Here is a 12,709-nt window from a genome sequence, read left to right on the forward strand (position 1 = left end):
GACTGTCACATAGCTGTGGAAGTCAGACACTTGAAATCCGTTTCACTGGGCTGCAGCCAGCGTGTGAACAGACCCGTGTGCCTTTAAGGGACCCAAAGGAGGCTCCATTTCCTTACACTTAGTTTTCAGAGGTCGAAGATGTCTTCGATCCTTAGCGTTGGTCCCACCTTCCATTATTTTACTCTGTCCCTACAGTGTTATGCCTGCCACAGGGTCTCCCTGCACAGTTCACTCTGGCCTGCTGCTCTCCACCACCTCACTCAGTGCCAGGATGCCGGGTGCCTGCCTCATGCCCCTCCTCCTCTCCTTCCTCCTCCTCATCTTCCCCCTTCTCCTCCCCCTTTTCTTCCTTTCTGCGTGATGTTTGTGTGTTTGTGTGTGCATACCCATGCATGTGGAGGCTCAAGCCCCTCAGTCACTCTCCACCTTACTTTTGAGACAGAATCTCTCACTGAACCTGGAGCTCTCTGATTCAGCTAGACAGGCAGAATGAGCGGCAGGGATCCGCCCATCTCACCACACCTACCTGGTGCTGTGATTCCAAATGCATTCAGCTGGCTTTTCACGTGTGTGCTGGGGATCCAAACACAGGCTCTCAGGTTTTCACAGCAAGTGTTCTCCGCCCACCTCCCACTCCCAGGTTCACCTTTCTTTAACACTAATCCTATCAGCTGATTTCTAAAGATCCTTGTTCTTCCGCTGAGCCTGGCAGATAATCCAGGCTAATCTCTCTGTGTCTGTCATCCCACCAAGACCTTGTAGGTCTGGACAGCCAGCAGTCCCAGGATCTGGGATCTGACATCTGTGGGTGTCCATCCAGACAAGCATGCTTTGCCTTGTAGACAGAAAGAAAATGACTTGCCTTCGTGTTTCGTCTCTCTGGACGCACTTTGTTTTTCCATTGTCTTTGGGCAGTTTGGTATTTGGTTCATTCTGAGAGTTCCTGGCAGTTACGACCCTTTCCCGATTTCGTCTCAGTATTTGTACCTCATTGTTTCTGGGCTAGAATGTCCTGACTAATAGACAAATAATAGCCGTGAGACCAGACATCCTTGTATTGTTGGTAGCTTTACAAGAAATTCTTAATGATTTTACCAGTGAGTGTGGTAAATTCTAATAAACATGATTAAACTAAAGGGCTTCTGAGAAGTTGAGTCCTTGTAAACCAGGATTTTAAGTCAGGAATATATTTATGAATATGAAAGTAACCATGTGGTCTCTTTTATCTACTAATAGCCTCTCCAATAATGGCCGTGTGTTCTGGGAATAAATTTTTCTTGGTCATGATTGTTTGTTTTGTAAAACTACTACTCACTTCTGTTTGCTGATATATACATAAAATTTTACATTAAAAAAAAAAAAAACAACAACAACTCTGGGTATGATGGCAAGCACCTGTAATCCCAGCACTTAGAAGGCAAAGGCAGGTGGATCTCTATGAGTTTTGAGTCTAGCCTGGTCTATGCACGGAGACCCTATCTCGGAAATATCAAAATAAATAAAATAAATTGAATTAGGATGTTTATGTATGAGTGTTTTGCCTGAATGTATGTGTGTGTACCATGCATGTTCAAGGACATCAGAAGAGGGTGTTGGCTTCCCCAGGGCGGAATCATAGATGCTTGTGAGCCACTGTGTGCGGATGTTGGGAACTGAACCTAAGAACTCTGCACCAACTGCTCTTAACTCCTGAGCCATCTCTCCAGGCCCTGCTTGCTATTTTGTTTTCCTTCTGTGTGTACTTTAGCAAGTGAAGTTGGCATAGATGGTTTAGTGTTTGGCTCGCCATCCTCTGTACAGCTCAGGCATTGCGAGTCAACACTGAGAGAGTTGGATAGTACTGTTCAGACTGGCATTACTGACGGGGGATGTAACTAGGTGGTAAGATGTGTGCTAGCTCATGTGAGCCTAGTACAAAAACAAAACAAGCAAGAACATTAGTCATAACATTTAATATCATCTGCAGCTGGAAGTATCCAGAGACCTCGGGCTCTCGGGCCATTGCTTCCAGTCTCTACTGCCGTCTTCTGCTGGCTTACTTGTGAGGCTGGGGGTTTGCTCAGCACAGCCCTGCTTCCCACGAGCCTTTCTTTGGGGTGTCTTTTAATGTTTAATCACTGCAGTGCTCCACTAAAACGGCCTAGCATTGGAGCTATGCCATTTCCTGCCCGGGGACAAGCATCACCAGAGTCACCTCTGGTATCAGGGTTTGTAGGCAGCTACCCTCTGGAACAAAATCCCCATGGCTGTGCACTGGCCTTTGGATCGATGACCATGAAGCTGAGCAGATTTTGAGAACATGATATGGAAATGCAAGTCAGGAGAAGCCCATTACATCACAGAAGGCCAGGCTGCTTGCAATGGTTTTCAGTTCCTCAGAGTGACTCTTCCCTCAGGTCAGAATTTCAGGTGGATACTTACTTTGCCCAAATGATCTTCAAAGCCCAGGGCAATGAGCTCTAAGTAAAACCTAGTAAACCAAGGGGGTTGTCAGTGTCTAATCTACACATTGTAAGAGGGTTCTGACTGGGTGTCATCAGGGCTCATTTACTTGAACGGGAACACAGTGTTTTTTGAAAACTCTTGCCTCTGACTTCTGAATCAAATTTCTGCTGAATCCACCCTATGTAAATGCTCTTCCTAGGAAAATATTTCAATGGGAAGTTAGTGGTTTTGTGGGTTTTTTTTTTCACACAGTATAAATTTGGTTCTTTCTTTCCCCTCTGCAGCAGAACAGACCATCACTAATATTTCAGTATACAATGACACCTGCCTGAGATGGACCAGCCTGAAGACAGCCAACGTAGCAGAGATGTATTTAGTAAGTTCCTAAAGTTCACCTTACTTGTAGATATGTGTACTCCGTGGAAGATTTAAAACATCTAGGGGCTGGAGAGGTGGTTCAGTTGTTAAGAGATGGCTCAGCTGCTTCTTCAGAGGACCCAGGTTCAATTCCCAGCACCCTCCTGGCAGATCTCCCACCATCTGTAACTCCATTTCTGGGGAATTCAATGCCCTTTTCTGACCTCTGTGGGCATCAGCTGTGTACACATGCACATACATACATGCAGGCAAAACACTTGTACATACAGAGTAAAATAAGTCTAAAAAAATTTTTTTAAAAAAAATACAAGACTGGGCTGGAGAGATGGCTCAGTGGTTAAGAGCACTGAATGCTCTTCCAAAGGTCATGAGTTCAATTCCCAGAAACCACATGGTGGCTCACAACCATCTGTAATGGGATCTGACGCCCTCTTCTGGTGTGTCTGAAGACAGCTAAAGTGTACCCATATACATAAAATAAATAAAATATTTAAAAAAAAATACAAGACTAAAAAATACGTTTGTGGGGTTTGGGGTTGGGGATTTAGCTCAGTGGTAGAGTGCTTGCCTAGCAAGCGCAAGGCCCTGGGTTTGGTCCTCAGCTCTGAAAAAAAAATACCTTTGTAGCTGCTGTTGACAGAGATGTATCATAATGACTGGCTAAGAGAGGCAGAGGCAGAGGCAGAGAGGCAGAGAGGCAGAGAGGCAGAGAGGCAGAGAGGCAGAGAGGCAGAGAGGCAGAGAGGCAGAGAGGCAGAGAGGCAGAGAGGCAGAGAGGCAGAGAGGCAGAGAGGCAGAGAGGCAGAGAGGCAGAGAGGCAGAGAGGCAGAGGGAGAGGCAGAGAGAGAGGCAGAGAGAGAGGCAGAGAGAGAGGCAGAGAGAGAGGCAGAGAGAGAGGCAGAGAGAGAGGCAGAGAGAGAGGCAGAGAGAGAGGCAGAGAGAGAGGCAGAGAGAGAGGACACTTCCACTCCTTGCCTGAGGACAGACTCCTCGGGAGTGGTAAGAAAGTCTGGAAGTTTCTAGAGTTTGTATCTTGGTGCAGAGTCAATACTCAGGCAGTCTCTGGTAGGGGTGCAGTGACCTTTGGTCACACTGGTATCTGTGCAGAGACCAGGTTTTGAGTGTGTTGCTTGGACAGTCACAGGGAATCTGTGAAGATTGATGACCACTGAAGGAAGGGTGATCATGGGAAGAGAGGGGACTACTCTTCAGTTACTGAATGTTACAAAAAGGAGTACCCTAGTCAGTAGGGCCTGGTTCAGATTCCGAATTTTCTCTCTAGGAGAACGTTCCTTGCTCCTGCGGTTTTGCCAGGCGACTTCTACACTGTAAATGCAAATATAAGAAAGAGCAAGCTGCCCATGAAGGGCCTGTGAGTGCTGCTCTTCTATCTTTTATTTGAGCCAGTTTCACTATGCATCCTAGGCTGGCCTTGGGCTTTCTATGTGGCCAGCATGGCATACAACACTCAGACCCAGAGGGGACGGCTCAGAGCTTAAGAATGTCTGCTGTTCTTGCCTAGGACCAGAGCTTGGTTCCCAGCCCTCTCACCCCTGACCCAGCAGCTCACCCTGGCCTGTAGTCTTCCCTCTAGGGGATTCAATGTCCTCTTTTGGCCTCTGTGGACATCTGCACACAGGTGTACATACCCGCTCCCCCCACCCATAAATATAAAAATAAAGAGATCAAGATGCCCGGGGGGGGGGGGTTGAGATTATAGTTATGTAATGATAAGTTTGTGTGTATTTTATCCTGAAATATATGTATTATCCTCATGATATTGTAACCACCATAGATACAGAACATGTATAATGTCGATGTTTTACTATTAGCTTATTTGTTGCATTTACTTCTTGAAAATAACTTTATGGGGGGGGGGGTGAAGGGCGGAGGGGAAGAGAACTCCTGGAAAAAGCGTAGGTCTCAAGGCGTTCAGAATGTTTCAAGCCAGTGTTTCACCCTGTGGGCTTTCCATCTTTCAGTTCCACATTTGGGGCCAGAGATGGTATCAGAAGGCATTTGTTCAGGAAATGATCTTCAATACCACCAGCAGCAGCCAGGACCCTGAGATATGTCTGGACCTGCATCCAGGCACCAGCTACAATGTTAGCCTCCAGGCTTTGTCTTCAGCTCTTCCTGTGGTCATCTACCTGACCACCCAGATAACAGGTAAATCTCGAATAACAGCATTTAATTAATAGCAGCACCACAGAGCTGTCGACAGGCCTCAGTAAGGAATACTGTTGCTTTCTGTCATGGTAAATGAAGCTTTCGAGAGAAAAGGAGGAAGCGTGGAATTGGAGAGAGCTCCAGAGAGGCTGGCAACTGCCCAGCAGTGTTTCCTTATCTGAAACAAAATATCAATTAAATTTAAATAGTGTAAACCTGTGAGTTAAATCCCTTCTGGGTGTTTGAAACATTTAAAATGTTCCAGCCAGGAATGGTGCTTCATGCCTGTAATTATAGCATTTGGGAGGGGAAGACAGGGTCAGGAGGAGTTCATAGCAAGTTTGAGGTCAGCCTGGGCCAAATCCCCAGATAACTCAAACAGCAGCAGCAGCAAGCTACAGTACCGACAAACAAGTCTAAAGTGTTTCATACCTAAAAAAAAAAACAACAACAACAACAACAACAAAAACAGTTTTCTCATTACTGTTCTCTAGTAACACATTAAACTATCATTCTAGGGGTAGTGAAATGGCTCAGCGGGCAAATTGCTTGCTGTACAGGCAAGCGTTAAGGATCTGTGGTTTGAAACCTGGCACTCACTTAAAAAGATGTGTAACTCAGTGTTGGTGTCAGAGACAGGCAGACTCCAAGACTTGCCGGTCAGGTGGCCCAGGTTCAGTGAAAACCCTTATGTGAAGCCTAAGATGGCCATGTTGGGAGGCGCTTGTACTTAAGCCTGTGATTCTGCATTCCACCCAATGCATAATCAGTCCTAGCACCACAGAGCCCATTGCAGTATCTCATTTAACAGTGAGCCCATGTCCCCTCCAGCTGCCTGGCCTTCTTCAGCCTCCCGGTACATAGAAACTTCCTGAAAGACATGGCTGCCCCATAGGCTTCACACCTCTTTTCTTACTTACAAATCTATGAAAATTATGTCAGTTTTCATAACTCAGTTTCTGGAGTTCTTCTAATTAGCTGGTCAAGCCAAGAGTCTTAATCACCTCTATCTGACTCCTAAATTTCTAATCAGTTAACCCTGTTGATTTTAATCACTTATTCCTGTCTTTGTCTTTAACACTACAGACCTGATCCTAGCAGGAAGTGCTTGCTTGGATTCCTGAAGTAGCTTTCTGGTTTTTGTTTGTTTGTTTGTTTGTTTGTTTGTTGCTGTGGTTTATTTCATGACAGGGTTTCACTCTATATCCGTGGGTTGGCCTCATACTTTCTCTGTAACCCAGGTTGCCTTCATTCGAGTGGTCCTTCTGCCTCAGACTCCCGAGTGTTGGGGTTATAGGCATGCACCACCATACCTGGCTCTCAGAGCTGTTTTTTGTTTTCCAACTTGGCTATCACTGTCCACCTCAACTGTAACCTTAGTTTTCACTATACCATTAAAGGACCACTCAGCAGCTACGGCGTCTTCTAAAGAATATGAACATGACAGTGCTCCCTCAAAGGTCTCCAGTGAGTTCAAAATCTAGCCGAGAATCCAAATTCATAGCATAGAGCGTGTGATCCAACCCTGGACCACCTTCTTTAACTCACCTCCTCCTCGTCTTCTCTCTCACCAGGCACCAGCTGTCTCTCCCTTGCCTTCTTGCTCTTAAATGGGTCAGACTCATTCTCACTGCAGGCTTTTCCATTGACTATTACCTCTTTCTGGGACAACCTCTGTCTGTGGTTTCCTATGAGTGTTTGGGAGCATGATTGTTACACTTTGTCTCACTCTGCTCCGTTACTACAACCGACCACAGATTTACAATGAATGGTTTTTGGATGTTGGGAAGCCTGTGGACTAGGGGACAGCATTGGGTTAGCATTTTCCTGCTCTGACTTGACCTAACAGAGGGTATCACATGGTAGACAGAGCAAGTGTAATCAAACAGCTGGGTTTTATTCAGACCAACTCCCCTGATAACCCATGAATGGATTAACCCATGATAAGGACAAGGTCCTCATGACAGTGTCACCTCCCAAAAGTCCTGCTTCTCAAATACCCATAATGGATGGTTTTGGAATAGCTTCTGGCACATGATATCTGGGGAACATGTTTAAACCCTTAGAGGGGCTTCGTCTGACAATACTCTCATAAACATCCTCTCACTCTCTACCCTATTATTTACTTTTAAAGATTTATTTACTTATATAAACAGGTGTTTTGTCTGCATATACATCTACACCCCAGAAAAGAATATCAGATCCCATGACACTCTATTTACAGATGGTTGTGAACCACCACGTGGTTGCTGGGAATTGAACTCAGGACTTCTGGAAGAGCAGCTAGTGCTCTTAACCACTGAGCCATCTCCCCAGCCTGTAACCTATTCCTCTCTATCACTCACCCTCCTTGAATTTCTTCATACAACTTGGATTTTGGATTTTAAAAATTGTTTATTATTTTTCTTCCTTTGTAAAAATAGGAACTCTTTGAAAGCATTTTTCCTTTTGTCTGTTTCTATATTGAATCCCTCAACAAATACTAATGACACTTAGCACAATAAATCCATGTTTCTTAATAATAGCCAGGGATTAATTGATGTTGAAGAGATATGTTTTTGTATTAAGGGAAATTCTGAATACTTAGTGCCGGAGACAAGTGCTGTCCAACCCAATGCTTATGAAGCAGAGTGACTGTCCAGTCTCTTATTCTTTGGTCCTTGTCATACTTGGGTGGGTTTTACTGCTTTAAAAACATATTTATTACATTTTATTACTTTTATTTTCTGTGTGTAGAGCAGGAGGAGGGTTAGCTATTGGATATATGTATAAGTCAGAGGACAACTTATGACAGGTATTTTATCTTTAGTTACTGAGTCTTACCTTGTTTTGAGGCTAAACATAGCCCCAAGTCACTCAAGTGTTCTGTGTCTGCGCTCATGGTCACCAGGGGACACTGTTGAGCTATTCAAGTTCACTGGGACAGTGAAGGCCACTAAGGGCAGTGAGATCATGGCTGCTATTTGAACTTGCCTTAGAGCAGCGGTTCTCAACCTTCCTAGTGCTGCAACCCTTTAACACAGTTCCTCATGATGTGGGGGCCTCCAACCATAAAATTATTTCATCTATACTTCATGACTGTAATTTCACTACTGTTATTAATTGTAATGTAAATATCTGATATGCAGAATATCTGATATGTGACCACCAAAGGGGTTGCGGCCTGCAGATTGAGAACCTCTGCTTTAGAGACTTGGCAGGTTTTTGTTTGTTTGTTTGTTTTGTTTTGTTTTTTAAAGCATGAAAATTCAAATTGGTGAGACTTTATTAAAGAGTTGAGAGAGGAAAAACCCTTTCATCCCATAAAAGTAAGAGAAATGAGAACCTGGTATGTTGATGTGAGAAAATCCCAGATGTTTGTGGCATTGTTTCAGTAAAAAGGGGAACTTTTGAATGTTACCAGAAATGTTAGTTTAAGGATTTGGATCTGGAAAACACAGCGGATGCTTTCCCAGAAGAAAACGGGTGGAATTTCCCTTCTGTGAGCCTCCCATTAAATTAAATCTTACTGATGGGAACGGGATGAAAACAGGAGCTTTAAATATATTTGCTGACCTCAGAGGAGAGGCAGAGGATTGGAGAGGGACAGAGGCACGTATTTTAGAAAGCAGGAGAGGGTGCTGGCTGGAGGTTGGGGAGTGGAGATAAGTCTGTGGCTTGTGGCTCATGTGTGGCCCAAGGCAGCCCATTGAACTGAGTTCTTTAGAACAGGCTCATTCACACCCCTCCTTAGGGCAGGAAGGAGGACAAATTAGCATTCGCTGTCTTTGATGTAGACCCCAAAGAGGCAGAAGGAGAGCTGGCACATCAACTGTATTGTTTTCTTGTTGAGCCTAAAAGCTTATAAACAAATTTTCTTTTCATAGGAACAACACAGGAAATTAGACAAAGCTAAAGTGGTGGGGTGGATGCTAGGGTGGGGTGGATACTGGGGTGGGATGGATGCTGAGGTGGGGGTGGATGCTAGGGTGGGGTGGATACTGAGGTGGGATGGATGCTGAGGTGGGGGTGGATGCTGAGGTGGGGGTGGGTGCTAGGATGGGGTGGGTGCTGAGGTGGGGGTTGGGTGTTGGTGGTAGGGGTGAATGCTGAGGTAGGTTGGAAGCTGAGGTGGGGGTGGATGCTGGTGGTGAGGGTAGATGCTAGGGTGGATTGAATGCTGAGGTGGGGGTGGATGCTGGTGGTGGGGGTGAATGCTGAGGTGGGGTGGATGCTGAGGTGGGGGTGGATGCTGGTGGTGGGGGTGAATGCTGAGGTGGGGTGGATGCTGAGGTGGGTTGGATGCTGAAGTGGGGTTTGGATGCTGGTGGTGGGGGTGGATGCTGAGGTGGGGGTGGATGCTAGGGTGGGTTGGATGCTGAAGTGGGGGTTGGATGCTGGTGGTGGGTTTGGATGCTGGTGGTGGTGGTGGATGCTGAGGTGGGGTGGATGCTGAGGTGGGAGTGGATGCTGGTGGTGGGGGTGGATGCTGAGGTGGGGTGGATGCTGAGGTGGGGGTTGGATGCTGAGGTGGGGGTGGATGCTGAGGTGGGTGGATGCTGAGGTGGGGGTGGATGCTGAGGTGGGGGTTGGATGCTGAGGTGGGGGTGGATGCTGAGGGGGGGGTGGATGCTGAGGTGGGGGTTGGATGCTGAGGTGGGGGTGGATGCTGAGGTGGGGGTGGATGCTGAGGTGGGGGTTGGATACTGAGGTGGGGGTGGATGCTGAGGTGGGGGTGGATGCTGAGGTGGGGGTGGATGCTGAGGTGGGGTGGATGCTGGTGGTGGGGGTGGATGCTGAGGTGGGGTGGATGCTGAGGTAGGGGTTGGATGCTGGGATGAGGTGGAGAACAGAAATAAGTGTGCTTCTGAATGTGATGATAAAGTCCACCAGTTGTTCCATAGGCCGTGGCTATTGTTTGAAGTCAATCGTTTCTTGTGGAACCAAGAATGCTAGAGGAGACAGAGGGAACAGGATGGGAGTAATTTCTATATTTGACTTCAGTACCAATGCCAGCAACTAGCATGGGAAATTTCCCATCTCTAGTTGCCTTCATTATAAGGAAAAAGAAAAGGCGCTTTTCAGATGGGTAGGAAGACAGCCAGGACCCCTGTTCTCCCCGACCCTGCCTCTAACACCCCTTTACAGTCACTGAACAGTTCTCCTGAGTTTTTCTCCTCCAGACTTCTGTTCCATTTGGGGTGATTACCAACTATTTAAGGATTCTATACCCTGTGTCCTTTGTGAGGAACCTGTTCTTCCTAGCTGGTCACAGGGCACCTCGGGTCCTGAAGACACAGTCTTGGGTCAGGCCAGGAGCTAGCATGTTTGGCGTCCCATGCTTCTAACACGCACACACTTTCCCACTCCCAGAAACATCCATCTACCTTCCAGCCTCCCATTCCTGCTTAAATGGCTCGGTAGCTGCCCACCAGCAACTCTCGGCTTCACTCACCATCGCCATTCAGCTCCCATCAGTCGTCTTCACTGAGGTCAGGTGACCCACTGTGGAAGGAAATGGGCTGGCTGCTTGGGCCACCTTGTCTAAATTTTAACTTTATAAAATGTGCACAAGAAGGCTTCCTTAGATCAGAAACCTAAAACACAGAATTGCTGTGATTAATGTGGTGGAAGGGCCATGCTGAGACTCGGCACCTGAATTCAGGAAATATTTATTAGAAATACCCATGTGCAATGCTGAGTGGGGGATCATGTGGCCAAGCCTCACAGCTGTGTGGGTGGGAAGGCTTGTCTGACCTGGCGGCTGGTGGCTTATGGTGGACATTCTCATTTCTTTGTTCCTATGACTTTCTTTGAGCATATCTCTTTAAAAAGAACAAAACTTATAAGGTTTGGGTGAAAAAATTTGCTTGTTTTAGCAGTGTTAATCTTTGGATATATATTATACATTTCCCACACCAAGATTGTTTATTCTTTAAATCTTATTTTCATTATGTTGATATTTAGACTTTGGACATGTATGGTATATATATGGATGAGTGTGCTTATGTGTGTGTGTTTGTGCGCGCGTACACGTGTGCACATGCGCGCCTAGACATGTCTGTGAGCATGGTGAACAGGGAGTAAGGTGGTCAATGTGTCTTTATTGCATGTCACCTTATTTGTTTGTTTGTTTACAGGCAGAGCCTTGAGCTCATCGTTTTGACTAGACGGGATAGCCAGGGAGTTTGGAGGGGCCTCCCTTTCACCCACCTACCCCAACACCTGGCACTGAGGTTATAGATACACTGCCATAGCTGGCTTTTACGTGGGTGTCAGGGATCCAAACTCAGACCCTCAAGGATTGGGGAAAGCGTTGTATCCACGAATGGCCAGTTCTACTGATGTCTTAGTGTTCGCTCCTCTGATGATACTGAGAGAGATGCTGCCCATCCCCGAAGTCTACGTTAATCTTTGTTCTCTAGAACTTTCTCTGTAATAATCTGTGCTCGTTTAGATTGTGTTCTGACTTAACAACATGAAAGCTGGATCTACATGGGAACTTTCTTCTCCCTGGTGTTTAACCCACCTCTTCATTTCCTTTTGAAGCAGTGTGTTGTAGACTTGGCTGGTTGGGTTGTGGTCTTCCTGGACTACATGCTCTTCTGTTACCTCTCTGTGTGGTTCCTGTTTGTAAGTTTGCCGTTACTTTTCTCTGTAGTCTTCAAGTTTTTTTTTTCTTGTACATTACCCCTGATACTCTTTAGTGGTTTGCTTCTAGCAGAGGAGTGAAGTTACTGGAACTTCTGAACGGCATGGAAAGCCTGCCTCTGGCCCTGCTTTGTTGTGCATACACAGGGGAGAGGACTGCATTTTCTATCCCGATAGGACTGTTATGCTTTGCTTTGCTTTGCTTTTAGATCAGTAAGGAGGAGCATGGGAAGGAGGCAGATTTGCCCAGGATAGAAACTTGGGAGCCGAGGAACAGCACTGTGATGACAGAACAGGAAGTCAGGGTTACTTCACCTCGAAATGTGGCTGAGATTCAGCATGCTGATGGTCACACTTCTTATAATTCAGAGAAGTGTAGAGTGTAGAACAGATCACTTTGGGGAAAGCCTCTCGAAAGCAAGGCAGGAAACTACCTGGAAATCATGTGTTGATTGGCTGCCAATTGACAGTGCACCTTTGGAACTGAAAGGTGCATCCTACACTGTGTGGCTCAGAGCACAACAGGCATAGCCTTCCTGCTGTTCCCCAGACCTGCCTTCTCCAAGCCATGTGCACTTTGTTCTGTCCCCTCCAGATCAAAAGAAACTAGAGGGATTGGAAGGGCAGTCGGGAGGTAAGCTCACTTAGGATTAGTTATCTTGGAGGAAAACAGAGGAGCAATGAAGAAGCACTTCTAGATTTAATATGAATTCCTAGTTCTAGATTTAATGTGAATTTCTAGTTTCCTTCTAGACACTTCCGTACATACACGTCTCAGCAGATTCCCTAGATGTGAAGCACTTCCAGACTTTCTCCAAGTCCTGGGGAGGGGCATCAGGGTGACTGGAGTGTAGCCTGTGCTCCTCTGGCCTCTGTCTTCCATGTCCTTCCTCTCTGGTTTCTCTTGCATTGGTTTCCTCAGACCAAAAGCATGTCACCCCTAGACTACTGACTTTTTGCTCTTTTCCAATTTATCCTCTCTTTTGCTCTTATGTTCTACTTCTAACTCAGGTCTTCTTTAACTCTTTCCTGAACCTCAGATCTGACCTATGCCTGCCCATTCCCTCCACTATCTGTCTCTCCACTG

The 12,709-nt window shown here is 46.2% G+C and overlaps 1 protein-coding gene across 7 annotated transcripts in view; it reads left to right on the forward strand.

Moving 5' to 3' along the window:
* Nucleotides 1-12,709, forward strand: part of Susd1 (sushi domain containing 1) — a 122,537-nt gene that overhangs the window by 82,830 nt on the left and 26,998 nt on the right. For all 7 annotated transcript variants that reach the window (XR_013110652.1, XM_076934890.1, XM_076934893.1 and 4 more), the window contains 2 exons: nt 2,730-2,821; nt 4,806-4,992. Coding sequence is in view for 6 of the 7 variants with exons in the window: in XM_076934890.1 (XP_076791005.1) it covers nt 2,730-2,821; nt 4,806-4,992 (279 nt within the window). In the remaining variant the exon portion in view is untranslated. The remainder of the gene's footprint in view (nt 1-2,729; nt 2,822-4,805; nt 4,993-12,709) is intronic.

The sequence above is a fragment of the Arvicanthis niloticus genome, chromosome 5, assembly GCF_011762505.2.
Source record: "Arvicanthis niloticus isolate mArvNil1 chromosome 5, mArvNil1.pat.X, whole genome shotgun sequence".
Classification (NCBI taxonomy): domain Eukaryota; kingdom Metazoa; phylum Chordata; class Mammalia; order Rodentia; family Muridae; genus Arvicanthis; species Arvicanthis niloticus.